Source organism: Andrographis paniculata, unplaced genomic scaffold, assembly GCF_009805555.1.
Source record: "Andrographis paniculata isolate CXL003 unplaced genomic scaffold, ASM980555v1 Contig64END, whole genome shotgun sequence".
Classification (NCBI taxonomy): Eukaryota; Viridiplantae; Streptophyta; class Magnoliopsida; order Lamiales; family Acanthaceae; genus Andrographis; species Andrographis paniculata.
Window position 1 is genome coordinate 2635164 of NW_026137600.1, and position 18494 is coordinate 2653657.

An 18494-nucleotide genomic window follows, 5' to 3' on the forward strand; every position below is an offset into this window, starting at 1 on the left:
AATACAAAAGTTAACATTCAACATAAAATATTATTTTTTAGATTATTGACACAATTCTTTATACCTCATATAAAAAATCAAATCAAAATACTAAACAAACAAACTACTTCCCTTGTATTGAATTTATTGCACATTGATACATGATTTAAAAAATATTAATATTTTAACGATAATTATTGCAAAGTAATGTTAAAATATTTTTCGAATTGGACCAGCTGTTGAATTCATTGATTCATCGTAGCTAAATTTGATCAGCACCATTAATTTATTATATTATTTATTTAGTTAAAATAATTAATGATTAAGATTAATTTCAGCAAATTATTATACGAATAAACTGTTATTCCTTTTCCAATATTTTTTTTTTCTCTTGCTTTTTTAGTGTGTTTCAATTTTGGTGTAAAAACAGTAAGAAAACGAAAATCAAATAAATAAATAATACGTAGTTATTATTACTTTCTTTGTCCCGTCACAAATGATTTATTTTTTTTAGTTCATCTCACATAAAATTACCTCTATTTATTTTTAGTAAATCTAACATTATTAAACATATTAAAAAAATATAAATTAATTTAATTAAATTCTAACATCTTATACTTAAGATTCACTAGAATCATTTATTTCTATCTATGTCCTCAATTAACAAATAGATTTATCTACTTTTAAAAATTATCTATTTTTTTATAACTAATTTATGATAATGATATATTTATTTATATTATATAAAATTTAATTCTAAAATAAAATAATATCCTATCATTTTTAAAATATTTAAACACCTATTTTATTTTTTTAATCATATATATCAATTTTTATTTCAAAAATAATAATAACACTAATTATATAAAAATAATAAAATAATATTATAACTAATATGATTAACCTATTAAATTACACTACCTAAAATATTATTTATGTTCCTAATCAAAACGGTCTTATGATCCGAAGGTGGAGGAGGGAGTATTTATTATTACTCCCTCCGTCCCACATACTATATCCACGTTGCCGTTTTTGTCCGTCTCACATTCTATGTCACTTTTATTTTTTGAAAAATGATTACACATTTTAATCTCATTTTAAAAATTTTAATTTATTCTTTTAAATTTTAATTAAACTAATTAGTTATCTTAATCTTAATTTATAATTATTTATATTATAAAATAATTTTTTCACTAATATATTCTTAATTATCTATTAATTACACCCCTCCTAAAATTCCGTATCTATAGTGTAACAGACACTGTATGTAGAACGGAGGAAGTACAATAAAATATGTGGAACGAAGGGAGTACAATAAAGTAAGAAATCTCACCTTTGTCCGTTTCCAATGTTCCCAATATAATTAACTAAAGGAACAAGTACACAATCGAATGGGGTGGGGTGGGGTGGAGTGGAGTGGGGTGGGATGGGGTGTTTGTCTCTACTTTTGTGTTAGTACATGTCTACACACTATGGACAAAATATATCTTATTTGTAGCTTTTATATATATATATATATACTAGAACCCGGCGCGCGCGATGCCGCGCCGGTGTGTACAATAAAAATAATTTCGTATAAAACATATACATACACATGTAAAACAAGTAAACAAGTTCGATTGCAACAAAATTAAAGTAAAACAACCTCAACATTTAACTTAAAACGTGATGCAAATTTTAGGTCACTTACAGTACTTGGAGAGACCAGGAATGCTAGTGGCTGGAAGTGAGATTGAAAGTAAAGAAAGTTAAGCCTAAACCATAGACGCCCATTTCCATAAAATGATTTCAGCTTAAGAGGGTGTTTGAGAAACAGAGCTTTTAGTTTATTAATAGCTTTTAGCTGTTTGACTATTCAAAAAACTAATATAGGTGTTTGGTAAATTAGCTTTTTTGAAAGAGTTTTTTGGATTAAAAAGCTAATTTCTGAAAAGCTTATTTACCCAGCGTTTTGAAATAATTTTTCATTTTAATTTTGGTTATTTCTTATTTATCCTTAAAACTTAATTATTTTTTTATACATATAAATATATTGTATGAGTTCATTAGCAGTACATATTTTACATTTTTTATTTATTGAAAAAAAAGATAATATAAATATATTTTAGGAAAAAAAAAAGAAAAAAAAATTGACCGATATAGTTTTACGAAAGAGGAAGAGAATGAGAGAAAATGAGGAAAAAATAATATAAATATATTCTAGGGAGAAAAGTAAAAAAGGAAGACGGACGAAGAAAGATGAGGGACGGCAGAGGTCGGACCAAATGAGGTCGGGCGAAGAAGGAAGGGACGGCCGATACGGAGGTCGGGCGAAGAAGGATGAGACGGACGAAACGGAGGTCGGACAAAAGGAAGACGGACGAAGAAAGATGAGGGACGAAAGAGGTCGGAACAAATGAGGTCGGACGAAGAAGGAAGAGACGGCCGATACGGAGGTCGGGCGAAAGCATTCGGTCGGGCGAAAAGGATGAGATGACGATGATACGGAAGTCGGTCGAAAGAGGAAGTCGGGCGAAGAAGGATAAGACGGCCGATACATAGGTCGGTCGAAATAGGAATTCGGGCGAAGAAGGAGACAGCCGATACGGAGGTCGGTCGGGCGCAGAAGTCGGGCGAAAAGGATGAGATGGGGCTGATACGGAGGTCGGTCGAAAGAGGAAGTCGGACGAAGAAGGATAAGACGGCCGATACGGAGGTCGGGCAAAGACAGATCTGTTAATTGGTCGCCAAATTAAGTGAACAGTAGTTAAGTCGCTTGATTGGAGCGACCATTGGGGCGCTGATACGGAGGTAGGCTGAATTTTTTATATATATTCTACTTTTATATCTCTTCTAAATTTACAAACATATTTATATAAAATGAGATTAAAAAATATAATAAATTATATAAATATTGTTAGGTATAAAAAATAATAATAATAAAAATAATTATAATGGTAGCAGGGTCTTAACGGAGGTCGGTCGAAAGAGGAAGTCGGGTGAAGAAGAGGCGGCTGATACGAGGTCGGGCGAAGATAGGTCTGTTAATTGGTCGCCCAATTAAGTGAACAGTAGTTCAGTCGTTTGATTGAGGCGACCATTGGGATAGAAAGAAATATAATATGATAAATTATATAAATATATATTTTTTATATCTGTGCAACCAACAAATTTAAAAAAATATATATTTTTCTTTGGATATTTTTTTTCTATTTTATTAAAAAATTATTTTCTACAAAATGATATATATACTGAGAACCGTCCAATAGGTAGTCGGTTGGGATAGAAAAATGAGATTAAAAAATATAATAAATTATATAAATATTGTTACGTATAAAAAATAATAATAATAAAAATAATGATAATAGTAGCAGGGTCTTAACGGAGGTCGGTCGAAAGAGGAAGTCGGGTGAAGAAGAGGCGGCCGATACGGAGGTCGGGCGAAGACAGGTCTGTTAATTGGTCGCCCAATTAAGTGAACAGTAGTTCAGTCGCTTGATTGAGGCGACCATTGCGATAGAAAGAAATATAATATGATAAATTATATAAATATATATTTTTTATATCTGTGCAACCGACAAATTTAAAAAAATATATATTTTTCTTTGGATATTATTTTTTCTATTTTATTAAAAAATTATTTTCAATAAAATGATATATATACTGAGAACCGTCCAATAGGTAGTCGGTTGGGATAGAAAAATGAGATAAAAAATTATAATAAATTATATAAATATTGTTACGTACAAAAATAATAATAATAAAAATAATGATAATGGTAGCAGGGTCTTAACGGAGGTCGGTCGAAAGAGGAAGTCGGGTGAAGAAGGAGGCGGCCGATATGGAGGTCGGGCGAAGACAGGTCTGTTAATTGGTCGCCCAATTAAATGAACATTAGTTCAGTCGCTTGATTGGGGCGACCATTGGATAGAAAGAAATATAATATAATAAATTATATAAATATATATTTTTTATATCTGTGTAACCAACAAATTTAAAAAAATATATATTTTTCTTTGGGTATTATTTTTTCTATTTTATTAAAAAATTATTTTCTACAAAATGATATATATACTGAGAACCGTCCAATAGGTAGTCGGTTGGGATAGAAAAATGAGATAAATAAATATAATAAATTATATAAATATTGTTACGTACAAAAAATAATAATAATAAAAATAATGATAATGGTAGCAGGGTCTTAACGGAGATCGGTCGAAAGAGGAAGCCGGGTGAAGAAGGAGGCGGCCAATACGAAGGTCGGGCAAGTTGAGGTCGGTCAGGATGAAGTCGGGCAAAGAAAGATGGGATGGCAGATACGGAGGTCGGCTGATACGGCCGTCGGGTGGTTTGCCATCGGTTCGTTCGCAGTCGGTTAGTCTGCCGTCGGTTGTTTTGTGGTCGGACCAAATAAAGTCTGGCGAAGACAGAGGTCGGCTGATAAGGTCGGACAGTGAAGTCGGACGTGATCAAGTCGGGCTCGGAGGTCGGATAAGATAAGATCAGACACGGAGGTCGGTTGATGCGGAGTTCGGACCAAGTGAAGTCGGGCGAAGAAGAATGAGACGGACGATACGTGGTCGGACAAGAGACCAGATGGTGGTCGCTTGATGGGGCGGCCAATGAATCGTTTGGTCTAGCGACCAGTTAATCTGGATTGGTCGGGTGGAACAGAGGTCGGGCGAACTGGTTTAGGCTTTAGGGTTCAGAAGGTAGGTAAGGGGCAAAATTGTCATTTTCCAAATGAGGGACATCTTTGGATATTTTTTTTTCTATTTTATTAAAAAATTATTTTCTACAAAATGATATATATATACTGAGAACCGTCCAATAGGTAGTCGGTTGGGATAGAAAAATGAGATTAAAAAATATAATAAATTATATAAATATTGTTACGTACAAAAAATAAAAATAATGATAATGGTAGCAGGGTCTTAACGGAGGTCGGTCGAAAGAGGAAGTCGGGTGAAGAAGGAAGCGGCCAATATGGAGGTCGGGCGAAGACAGGTCTGTTAATTGGTCGCCCAATTAAATGAACAGTAGTTCAGTCGCTTGATTGGGGCGACCATTGGATAGAAAGAAATATAATATAATAAATTATATAAATATATTTGTTTTATATCTGTGTAACCAACAAATTTAAAAAAATATATATTTTTCTTTAGATATTATTTTTTTTATTTTATTAAAAAATTATTTTCTACAAAATGATATATATACTGAGAACCGTCCAATAGGTAGTCGGTTGGGATAGAAAAATGAGATAAATAAATATAATAAATTATATAAATATTGTTACGTACAAAAAATAATAATAATAAAAATAATGATAATGGTAGCAGGGTCTTAACGGAGATCGGTCGAAAGAGGAAGTCGGGTGAAGAAGGAGGCGGCCAATACGAAGGTCGGGCAAGTTGAGGTCGGTCAGGATGAAGTCGGGCAAAGAAAGATGGGGTGGCAAATACGGAGGTCGGCTGATACGGCCGTCGGGTAGTTTGCCTTCGGTTCGTTCGCAGTCGGTTGTTTTGTGGTCGGACCAAATAAAGTCGGGCGAAGACAGAGGTCGGCTGATAAGGTCGGGCAGTGAAGTCGGACATGATCAAGTCGGGCTCGGAGGTCGGATAAGATAAGATCAGACACGGAGGTCGGTTGATGCGGAGTTCGGACCAAGTGAAGTCGGGCGAAGAAGAATGAGACGGACGATACGTGGTCGGACAAGAGACCAGATGGTGGTCGCTTGATGGGGCGGCCAAGGAATCGTTTGGTCTAGCGACCAGTTAGTCTGGATTGGTCGGGTGGAACAGAGGTCGGGCGAACTGGTTTAGGGTTTAGGGTTCAGAAGGTAGGTAAAGGGCAAAATTGTCATTTTCCAAATGAGGGACATGATAGACTTTTCAAGTGGCAGATCCGTACAATCTCGTGTTTATATGTTATAATATATATGCATTGTACTCCTTCCGTCCCACATATCGTGTCTGCTACACTGCAGACACGGTATTTTAGGGGAAGTGTAATTAGTAGATAATTAAGAATATATTAGTAAAAATAATTATCCTATAATATAAATAATTATAAATTAAGATTAAAATAACTAATTAGTTTAATTAAAATTAAAAAAAAATAAATTAAAAAATTTAAAATGAGATTAAAGTGTGTAATCATTTTCCAAAAAAGAAGAGTGACATGGAATATGGGACGGACAGAAACGGCAACGTGGACATGGTATGTGGGACGGAGGGAGTATAATTGTATTGCTTCTCATGTCTCTTAAGTATTCAAAAAAATTTTATACTCAATTTTATACTCCCTCCGTCTAGTTAATAAATTTATATTTACCTTTTGCATAATTATAATTAATATAAAAAATATCTTTATATTTTTATATTTATTTTATATAAATATTATTATATTTGTATTATAAGATATTAATAAAAATATTTGTCATTTTCTCTTGATTTATACTGCTTTTTGATGTAATAATTAATATTCAAATATCAACACGTAAAAAACATACGTCAACTTTGTAATTGGACGAGGGTAGTATATATTAATATGCAATAAGAATAAAGCTAAAAGTATAAAAATAACCTATTAGTATTGCATAATATAAATGTAATGATATTTGTGTAATATATTATAAATTGTAAAAGCATTAATGTTAGATTGATAGTACCGTTACTAAAAAAAATGAATATTTTGTTATAGGTCGGACCAAAATAAATATAAAAATAATAGATAATTTGTTAAGAGATAGAGGGAATATCTCATAGGGTGTGTTTGTTTGGGGGTTTGGATTTTGAGTTGGGATTTGAATAGTAAAAAAATTGAATTGTAATAGTTGTATGATGTGATATAAATGGATGTTGATGTTATGTTTTGAATGTAAAATTAATTTTTAGTATAATATAAAAAAAATGAAAAATAAGTGTTTGATTTTATGTTTTTTTTTAAAAAAAAATGATGAATAGTAAGATTTGGGGGATTTCCCCCGAACGAACACACCCATAGTCTATGTCAATGTTTCTAACTAATAGTCCCCCGTCCCGGGTCAGATGACCCATTTGGTTAGAGATACCGTATTTTAAATAATATAATTTAATATGTTAATTATAGTAGTTATAATATTATTTATATTATGTTTATATAAGTAGTGTTGTTATTAGTTTTTAAAATAAAAAATATTAATAATAATTAAAAAAATTAAAATAGGTATTTAAATATTTTAAAGATTATATATCTCAATAAAATATATTCAATATGAATATCATTTTATACAAAATAAATTTTTTATATAAATTAGTTTTATAAAAAAAAATGAGAGTTTTAAAAGTAGATAAAAATATTTGTTAATTGAGGAGATAGATAAAAATAAAGAAATTTTACATGGGTGCTATGTATAAGAAGTTAAAATTTTAATTAAATTAATTTATACTCCTTCCGTCCTAAAACAATAGAGACATTTGAAATGGACTAGAGAATTAATGAATAATAGTATTATATTGATACTTGTGTAAAAGTATTTTTAAAAGACTAAAATACCCCTACTTTATGTTATTATTGTGAAAAAGTTGAGATAATTTTGTAAAAATGTGGGGAGGTAGTTACCAAAAATTGAAATGAGACTATTATTTTGGAACAGATGAAACTAGCAAAATGGACTATTGTTTTGGGTCAAATAGAGTATTTATTAACTGACGGAGGTAGTAATAAATATAGACTATATAATAAATACTCTGTCAAATTCAAAAAATTAGGCTCGATTTAGACAGACGTTTGGAATTTTAGAAATCAAAAAAATAAAAAATTAATATTTAATTTGATATTTTATAAAAACAAAAATATGTATTTGACGTAATTTTTTTTAAAAAAAAATGAATAATATTAGATGAATGAAAGCTTTTGTACAAACAAATTTTAATAATTCAATACAAAATATTAAAATTTTATATTATCAACATACTTATCAATAGTTAAACATTAAAAAAAAAAAACACTTCACATTATAATTACAAAACAAACATATTCCATTGATGTTTGTGTAAGAACAATGAGTGTTTGTTTTGTATATTGATTTGAAATAGGTATATATATACATATATTTATTTATTTATTTATTTTTAGATGATGTGAGAACCGGCCCCGATCACACGTCCAACCCCTGCACCTCCAAACCATCCCTTACAGAGAAGTAGTATAAACATAATATCTTGTACTCAAATTATTAGTTTTTTTTTTTTGTTATATATTTTATGTAAATATATTTTTATATTGTATTTTTGTAACATTATTAAAGAAATGCATCTAAAATATTGAGTGAAGCATAGTTAGCTGCCGCAGGCCTTAGCCACATCTCCGTGTATCATCTAAATGTATGGGTAAAATATTAATATACATGCATATCTATATAAAATTACTAGTGCTCGATTTCTCAAAAGAAACTAATACATTACACATATTTATTATTTTTATATTTTTCCTACACAATTCCATATATCTCACGTAAAAAAATTTCTTTCCCAAAAATCTCACAAAACAAACAAACAGATTTGCGAGGGAATAAAAATTTCTAGAACATTATATGTCCTAAAGTTAGACAAATGTTGTTTGACAATCCATTCTTCCTGCATCTCAAGCTGTCAAAGTTTGTGATTAGTGCAACATTTCATAAAATTAGGATGTCAGTGCAACATTTAAATTCTACCATATAAAGAGTTGCTTTCCCATTTTCTGCACAAGATTCTTAACAAAACATATGCTCTAAAATTTCCAGCAGTGTTCAACAAAACTCCCAAACAACTTTCAATTACACAGCTAAAGATGAAAAAAATATAAAAATAAAATTTGAAGGGAAGATTTATTACTTTCGTTGGGGCCTTGAAAATCCATATAGAACTCCTGCATCCCATCATTGATAATCTCCACTTTGCAATCACTCATCATCCTATTTCATTATAGCAGAAAAACTCAAAAGTTAGTTGGAAAGAAAAACTTTCAGGGAAGAAAGAAATTGCATGAAATCACAAGCAAGATCAGAGAATACGAGGGTGTGTTCTTTTTGTAAAAAAGAAAAAAACACACATTTTTTTTAAAAATTAATATATTACACGTATTCATTATTTTTATATTACCTACGCAATTTTCTATACCTCACGTGAAAAATATTTCTTCAAACCATTTCACAAAACAATCGCACCCTAAATTTCACACCAAGCCTCATGCAGAAATTACATTTGACCAATGCTATAAACTAACAGAGTCATCCAACTTCCATCAAACTACTGTACATTTCATAATCCAACCTCATTTCCTTATAAAACCATCCATTCAATAAAATAAAAAAATAAAATACAGTAGTCTTTATCCACCTAAATCCAGAAAGTACAAATACAACAATATTCAAGTCTCCTAAATTCAGATCATAAAACTTGAACGAAATCCCTTTTCAAATTCATTTATAATAAAACATGAGTATCAACAACAACAATAGAACTGACACAAAAATTAAAGATGCAAATGGAAAGAGGGATTCAAAATATTCGTCCCATTCTAATTTCAATAAAAAAATCCAACTGTGAATTAACCAAAATCAACACACCAGAATACATAGTACTAAAATCTTTAAAAAACATATAAAAATTCTAACTATTGCTGCTCATGCTACAATATATCATATTTTGATTCCACTTTTTCATCGCGGTTGAATAAACTTTATTTTTAAAATTATAATTTTTATTATTTATTTGTATAGCATCAAGATGAATAATGTACCAAACATTCTCAAACATGAAACTCCATAGAGCATTATAAATGCTAATTCTTGCAAAAGTGGCATTTTAACAAAGAGAGATATAAGCTAAATGGAAGCATATGCATAAGCTCACAACAGTCAAATAAATCAAGAAACAATTACTGCAGAAGGCAGCTGAGGGCAACCTCGCAAAGGCCTGTTTCCGGCAACACCTGCAATGCAAAAGATAAATTCAAAAACCGAGATCGAAGAAACGATGCAAAGCAGATCTATTTACGTAAGACAGGAAAGAAAAGATCTACTGAAATTCAATCCTATCGCCGCTGTAATCGCCGGAGAAGCAAAGCACGAATCCAAAGGTACTGCAATGTCCATTTGACAAACATTAAAAAGTAGATGTGAGATAGGCAGTGGGAATAGAACCAAGCATAAAATTGATAAGCCAACTCATGATCGTATATATATAGAATATAAAGGACGCAACTACGAATTGAGAATGTAAGGAAAAACACTTGCTCGAGATTCCAAATCAGATGGGGCTGGAATTTGGTTTGAAAGATACAAATCCGACCTGCTAAAGTAAAGATGAGAAAAATGAAGCTTAAAACAGAGCAGACTTGAGGGCATATTTAACACTGAACAATGAATGCTTTATAGTTGATTTGAGGGCACTCTCCATGCAACTTTCAAAATAGAGTTATCTACATACATGTTGCCCTTGGTATACTTTCTTCATGGCATCATTACAGAGGGTGGTCTTCAAGTTCAACATCAAATCCTGAAGCACGCCATCTTGGTAGGCCACCATCCAAAACCCAAACCCTGTTATGCCCATATATTCAAAACATCCTGTTTACAAACAAATATATCTTAAACAATGAAATGGTACGCAATCATAATTTGAAAACACAAGGCCCTCTCTCTGGTTACAAAAAAGGAACAAAAGCTTAACAAATACCAATAAATCCCTAGAACAAAACTTAAATTTCTCACATACACAAAAATTGGTGCGAAGGCTGAGCTGAAGGCGGCGAGGCGAGCAGGGATGCAGCGCTATCAATGGGTAATGGGTAGAAGAGATGGAGGCGTCAATTGCTTCTCAAACACAAGAGGAATAGAGTGGAATGAATGGAAGGGTTTCAGAGAGAGAGAGCGAGAGGGGGATAGAAGAGGTTTCAACAGGAAAAAGAGCAGAACGGACATATAAGGTATGATTCCTCAGACACAATGGCATACCCGTAAATTTTGCAAACTTCAGAGGTAGAATAGACATATTAAATGTCCATCCATACAACAAAGAAGAGAAATTAAAGCGCAAAAAAAAAAAAAAAAGAAAAAAAATTTAGAAAAAAAAATTAGAAGTAAAAAAGAGACAAGAATTTTCAATAGAATTTATTGAAAGAGCTTTGGGTTTTTTTCATCTCTCTTTTCTTTCACGTTATATTATTTTTTCGTCATATTATTGGAGAAATTCATTTAAAATTAAATAACTATTTATTTATATAATATTAAATATTTATTATTTTTATTATTCAAAATTTTAATCCAATTTTTAAATTTACAATTAATAAATAATAAAACTAAAGATATTAATAAATTAATAAAATATAGTTAAATTTTTTAATTAGAAGTATTAATTATTAATTATTACTATAATAGAAAAATAGACTAATTTCGTGGAATGATTAAAAAAAAATGGACTAATTTCGTGTAACAGGGGGAGTACTATTATTATTAACGTTGTTGTTGTTATTATTATTATTATTATTATTATAAACATTATCTTCATCGTATCACCTTTATTATTATTATTATATTATTATTATATATATTATATTTCATATTTATTTTTATGGATGTTTACCCATTTAATCGTCTCCATAATTATAACCAATATACAAAATATGAATAAAATTTGTTTCAGAATATTAATTTCTTGATCCCAAAATATTATAAAAATATTTTTTTGCTATAATAATATTATTTTATACACTCCGAAATCGGGGCATTACAGTAGGGGTTGGACTTGTGATCGTGAGGTCATGGGTTCAAACCTCTGACGCGTCAGGTCACCTGTCGCACATGGTTCGCCTAGTGTAATTTTTTCATCGAACCTGATTTGTAGGGTATTAGGTTTGAACGTCGTAAAGAAAATATATATTATCAATATGATGGAGGTAGGGTTGCATCAATTTTTGTTAAGTCACAATCATTTCGTTGAAATTTTAACAATAAGATTAAAAATGATAATGTTTTTTTTTTTTTTTTTTTATGAAACTAATTTTAATAGTTACTTTTAAATGTGATCATTTTTTTTAAAAAAAAAATTGATTAGGATCAATATTAATTTTTACTCTAATTTGGTTTATAATTGTGTTTTTGTATCATCCATAAGGATAACAACGAGCATATCAAAATAACAGTAGTCAAAATGATATTTTTAGTATTGGAAGTTCAATTTTAAACTATTATGGTAAATAAAATATATATATATATATTATCACAGTTTGCATAGAGAGGTTTCTCCATATCAGATAAAAAATTTCTCAAATCACAGAAAAATCTTAATCATTTTCTTTTTTTTTTTCACACCAATCATTTTTTTTTTAGATCTTTCTTAAAGTGGTGTTTAATTTGGTAGATTATATATATTTATTAATTATTCTTGATCATTTTACCGGATAGTAGCTCATTCACCAGTGATGGTTGTACGCTTGGTGCTACAACGACTAACGAAAATCCGCTAGCACACTTGAAGTGCGATTTCATCGTTTTGAGAGTTGCGTCCTGACGATTATGCAACAGCTCGAGAGGATAAACGTCCGAAAGGACTGACGCGACTCCGATAGTGATTTTGGTGTCCCACCTGTTTGTTGATTTCATTATTAAGTATTTAAGTTTTTATATTGTATGAATTCAAATATTTTGAATATATGGTTATTTAGTATTATTTATTTATTTTTTTTGGTATCCACCAATTACAGAACTTAAAATCAAAGTTTCGATCATAATATTTCTTTATACATATTTTATATATTGGGAACAAATTACGTAAAAAAAATTGTTGGGCAAACAAATCTTATATTGGAGTTGCAATAATAACGAGATTGTTTATTGTGTTAAAGATTTAGCAAAACCAAACAAAACACATAACAACGGTTAAGAGATTGTAGCCTAAGGGTTATGAAATTGTAATTCAAGTGATTGAACTATTTATTTATTTATTTATTACATTTTAGAGCATTGAAATTCAATCCAAATTAAGTGCTCTATCACTCTCCTATTGACTCCCAAATGTTTACATGTGTTTATTTTGTTTTGACATTTTTATTAAAAATAAACATTAAATAAAAGTTTAATTATTATTTTGTCCTTTATTTTTTCTTTTTATCATTTTAAACTTATAAATAAACTCTCAGTATATTGAAATATTAGTTCTATAATTTTAAGATATAGCAAAATTTATAAGTTCTCCAACATCGAATTGATTGAGCTGACATATAAAGCCATATAGCGCCACATGAATTTTTGTTTTCTAAAATAAATAATTCCTATTTAAAAAATATATATAAATTTAGAAGGTTCTACATGAATTTTTCCAAATAAAATTATTTTTTTAGATTTTACAATATTATTTATTAAAAAGAAAACAAAAATTTATGGGGAAATCGAATGCCGAAAACCAATTTTTCCACATTTTTAAAGTCATAGGATTAATAGCTTAATAATGAATTTTTATTTTTTTAAATTGTACACTAAATAATTGTTTTTTAAATATATTTTATGTTTTATAGTAGACAAATAAATTAAACATAAAAGTATAGTAACTTGGATTTTTAATAGCTGATCGGATAATTTTTTTAAGGTAAACTTTTAAAATAAATTGTAAAATTCTAGAAACGAGTTGAATAAAATATCATGGCTTAGTTTAATTTGAAGTTGTATAATAGGGATTTGATGTGATATTTTATTAGATTAAATAATACTTTTTCAATTCAGTCACAAAGGATATATTTTACTTTTGAGCATGAAGATTAAAATATAATAATATTTTAATTGTAATAGGTAGTTAAAAATAATGTAAAGATAATGTTGTCATTATTTTTTGGTGTAAAAATAATAATTTGATGATAAAATAAGAATATCGGTAGAAAAAATAATATTTTTAAATTAGTTATTTTATAATTAGACAATAAAATATAAAAATACGTCTACTACTCAAAAACACAACCATCATATTAAAATAAATCGGCTAGAGTGAATATTGGTTTTCGGTAGAGTAATTAGAGCAACCATTACTACAAGTAACACACAATATTACTACAGACAACACATTGTATATGTTAATATAAAATAAATACAGCACATACTATAGTCTCATACAACGTACACAATAGTTGATTTTAGCACATGTCATATTTCTATACAACACACTTTTTATTTGTGTGTAATAGTAATTTGTATCAGCACCGTAAACTTGCCCTTTGCAATGCCCTGGTGCAGTAGAGGTGAAACATAGTTTTTTTCTGACCCTAACCCAAGCAAACTCCAAAGGACCACATATAAGTTATAAATTAGAGGTAATCAACAGTTGATAACAAGTCAATATATATACAGTTTGCTTATGCATGTTTGGCAATGATGAAATGAAAAAAACATAAAGAAAGTAAACCTTGTCTCATGAGTACTATTACTTTGAATATGCAGACAACATACTGAAACTCCACAAATGTTGATAGGCGTGCATTTGTTGGAGTGAGTAAAGACTACATAAATGTGGAGACAAAGATGTTAGCTCCAAAAATCTTAGGCTAAAAGGCGAAGGTTAGTAAAAATGGCAGATTCAGTTTTTATGCAAAGAATGACTTGGATATACCAAGTTTGGCGTTTTAATTTCCTATTTTTTCTTTCCAACGATTTTTTGTTTTTTTTCTTAATGCTCTATTATGCAAATATGACTGAAAGCATGTTCATTCCCTGAGACCAACAGTAGCAAGAAACTCCATAAGAAAAAATATTGGAAAATAAAAACGTGAAAACTAATTCAAATTATCATCTAAAGGAATGTGATGTAAAACATATATTTAAACATATATGTATCCACCATTCTATTAAGCTACTCAGAGCTCGCAGCGATTACGGCAGCGCCAGGCGGCATCAGCGCCGCTGCAGATGCCACTGCGTCAGTGGGTCAGCACCGACGCAATTTCTGGCGCCCCAGCATCGCCGCCCCCACTCGCACCGGATTCTCAACTGTTCGGGGGCCTAACCCCCTGCCACGGCGGCTTCGTCACTCTGCTCCTTTCGGAAGTCAGGCTACCACCGTTTAATGGGACGGAGCCTTATTAGTTGGGTTGCTCGCGCCGTACAATAATTTGAACTCCACCAAGTGCGATCAGATTTAAAGATTGCATTAGCGCGTATCGCCATGGAAGGCACAGCGAGCTGCATTGGTCTCGATGGCAGCATTTTCGCCATCCAGCCGCCACTTGGGCGGAGATTTCCCAAGCCCTAATACTTCGTTTTGATGATCGTTACGTGGGGAGTCCCTACGAGCATCTTGCCACACTTCGACAAAAAAGGGAAATTGATCAGTGTATCAACGAACTCATCCACTGGCTACACAGGTGCCAGGCTTGACAGATGAGCACTACCTCGGATACTTCATGGGGGTTGTAGCATAACATCCGCAATCGTCTAAGGACACTAGACCCTAAAGATTTGAATTCAGCTATCCAAATCAGCCGCACATTGAGTGGGAATTCAATGTTGGTTCCACCACGACATATCAACAGCCAGGACAACCGCCTGAACAGTTTGCGAGTTTGCGCCTTAGCGGTGGGCCGCAGACTGGACCTCCGCCTCCGGCAGGTCCCTCTAGTCTTGGGAGCGGTTCCGGGAACAGTAGACCAGGCACAGATAGCAACTCCATTGGCGGACACCAGGCGGTGATGGACCAGTCCCCCGGTCGGTCCCCTTTTGGAAATTGAGTCTAAGCGATTTTGTTATCGTTGCAAGAAGCCTTATACATCATTGCATAAGTGTGCCAGCAAATTCCTTCGATCTTGTGTGGTGGACCCCAAACACGAATTGGGTGGCCGAGCTTAAAGAGATGGACGAGGTCGAGGGATAGACACAAGATGAGGTCAGATCCGCCGAGCTCCAACAGATCGCGGTAGAGGCGAGACGGCAAGCTCATTCCTCTCGATTTGATATGTTGAAGCAGACTAACGGACAAGGATTCGACTTGGGTTGATGCGAGGAATTGCGCCTCCGGTTTCCCGACTTCCACCTTGAGAACAAGGCAGTTTTCAAGGGTGATGGAGTTGTTATAGAGTGGGGTAAGGTCAAAATCTATACTAGAAGAGGGAGAAACACCGGATAATATTTTTTTTATTTCTTATTATTTTAATTCCTATTTAGTTCTTAATTATGAGTCTTGAGCTTGGCCATGAGTCTGCCTATATATGTATATATATAGAGCATATCTAAGTCATGTTATTGTTAGGGTAGACAATCATTAGTTTGGTATTTAGTTACAGAACAAATTGATTTCCCTATGTGATTCCATTTATTGGAATAAAGTTCTCTTTTGATTAACCCTACCTCACCACAAAGATGAAAATCCATAAGAAATGCATTGCACTGAAACTTTGCCAAGTTCAAAATGAAATGCCTGACAAGCAGGGATTACTTCCATCATTTAATGAATAAGCTACCAATGACACGATGATCCATTGAAAAATAAATCCTTTACAACTTCAGCTCGAGCGCTCAATATGAACAACCTCAAGGTTACCGTTGCATGACTAATTAATTGATGTAAAGTTCATACGTCTAATGAACAGAAAAAATAAATAACAAACTCTAACCTACCCATTGATGGAGCCTAAAATAGCTTAAACTATATGTAAAGATCCAGTGAAAACTAGTATTCCCTGTTTGGCTCCATGTTTTGCACGAAGTATTTTGCTTCCAAATTTCATAGAAGCCATTAAAGATCCCTCCATGAATAAAATAGACTGATTTCCTATCATATCTTTTTGATCCTCGGTCAAGTCATACTTTTCTGCTTTGCAGTTGAGAAAATCAGCACCTGTCACGCAACATGTTTGTATCCAAGTATCTTTCAAAGGAGATGATGAAGTCGTTCGGTATCTATCTCCAGCAATATCAACTTCAGTGAAACACAGAGGCATCCAGACATCCAGCTGCAAAGGAGAGTGGGTTTTTTTTAACTAGATGGCAGGATTGCATGTGAAGCATTATGGAAAAATAAGATAAATTAGAATATAAAATAAAATAAAATAAAATAAAATGAAAACCCAAATAAAGTATTACAATTTACTATACAGGTGTTGCACAACCTTACAAAAGCGTTTCACGTTGTTATCTCTTCACCAGAAAGGCCCTTTCATTTAGTTTTCATCCTGCCTACCTATCATTAGTTCATAGCCTTAAATTGGCTACCATATTCAACTGTAAATAGCTGCCAAGTATTTACAAGATTGTAGCAGCAGCAAAATGAAAATAATAATAAAAGGAAGCACATTCAGGAGGCAAAAGTTCTGTGACTTGAACCACACAACCAACATAAGCCTGTTTTCTGTTCAATCATCTATTTATCATGGCAGGGGCAATTATCCTCGACAAAGAAGTTCGGAATAACTTCAGAAATCTAATATTAAGGTAAATATGACTAACTGATATGTGATTCATGAATTGTGGAATAAAATACAGAGGCTAAAATTGAGCTCAATCGGCCGTACCATGTGGGATAGATTGGATATATACTAGTATGTATTTTATTCACAGAAAAGAAGAAGAAACTTAAAAATGTCAACCCAAAAGATTGAGTTTTATATGCTATTAGTGTTCCACTAAAATTAATTAATAATATTTTTCATGGAATTATGGAAAAAAAAACATCCCAGAATAATGTTGAAATGTCTCATCCTACAAACTCCAATTACGTGCCTAGCATGATACCTAATTTCACCCAAAACAGTATGATGAAAACAATATATCAGGTTGGATGGAATGATATATACATAAAAGAGACCCAGATTATGCAGATATTTTTGGTGGTTTCATGAATCTATATTTTAGACTTACACATATTTCAAACATTTTAGATAGAAAACTTCAAAAAACATCTACAATTTTTGCAAGCCTAGAGATATAGAGTATGAAAGGAAAATATTTACCTCCATCGAGCAGTAAAGTTGCTCCTTGAATTCCTAGCATTTCAGCTTCCTTGTTTCTCAAAATTGGCTCTCTACCAAGCAAATAAGCATGCTCTAGACCAGCATAAATAGATGCATCTGATACCTTCCATCCTGACAATGACATTATGAGAAGAAAGGAACAATATCAAAATAAGAAAAATTGCTAAACGTGCTGAATCACTAAACAATAAAGTGGTTAGAAATAAGAATATGATTAAAATAATTAAACCAAGCTGCAACATGATAGCAATGTGTTGTAACTGTTAGCATATGTTAGTTCAGGAAAATGGTGTGAGATACACACTCTGTCCTGTGCTTATAATGTCATAATCTAATGCACGAAGCTTTTCAATCAATCATAAAAGATGCATATTGGAGAGACACAGTAGGCAACACTTTAAACAATTTTTTGTCAACTCCGACTGGACAGAACCCCAATCTGACAGCCCCGTTTATACATTTAGCCATATTCCATGCTCTATCACTTCATTCATTAATCAACATAATATATATATATATACAAGCCAGAACAATGATTCATAAAAACATCACAATTTCAC

General features: G+C 31.7%; 2 protein-coding genes across 10 annotated transcripts; both read right to left on the reverse strand.

Moving 5' to 3' along the window:
* Positions 1-8618: 8618 nt before the first annotated feature.
* Positions 8619-10896, reverse strand: LOC127261932 (uncharacterized). Of its 8 annotated transcripts, none has more exons than XR_007841023.1 (6): positions 10704-10896; positions 10416-10555; positions 10191-10280; positions 10009-10068; positions 9869-9918; positions 8619-8899 (listed from the first exon to the last, which is right to left on the reverse strand). XR_007841023.1 is itself a non-coding variant. In XM_051290376.1 (6 exons), coding segments are annotated over exons 2-6 (306 nt in total). In that variant the 5' UTR covers positions 10418-10528; positions 10704-10896; the 3' UTR covers positions 8619-8769. The 8 variants fall into 8 exon arrangements, 3 of the variants coding, with proteins under 3 accessions (XP_051146333.1, XP_051146334.1, XP_051146332.1); XM_051290376.1 differs by having other exon boundaries at positions 9892-9918; positions 10191-10277; positions 10416-10528; XM_051290377.1 differs by having other exon boundaries at positions 9840-9918; positions 10191-10277.
* A 5535-nt stretch (positions 10897-16431) lies between these two features.
* On the reverse strand, positions 16432-17976 carry LOC127261874 (uncharacterized). Of its 2 annotated transcripts, XR_007841004.1 has the most exons (3): positions 17914-17968; positions 17074-17172; positions 16432-16917 (listed from the first exon to the last, which is right to left on the reverse strand). XR_007841004.1 is itself a non-coding variant. In XM_051290299.1 (2 exons), exons 1-2 carry the CDS (start codon positions 17917-17919, stop codon positions 16606-16608), a joined length of 318 nt encoding a protein of 105 aa, XP_051146256.1. In that variant the 5' UTR covers positions 17920-17976; the 3' UTR covers positions 16432-16605. The 2 variants fall into 2 exon arrangements, 1 of the variants encoding a protein (XP_051146256.1); XM_051290299.1 differs by lacking the exon at positions 17074-17172 and having other exon boundaries at positions 17914-17976.
* Positions 17977-18494: the final 518 nt, after the last annotated feature.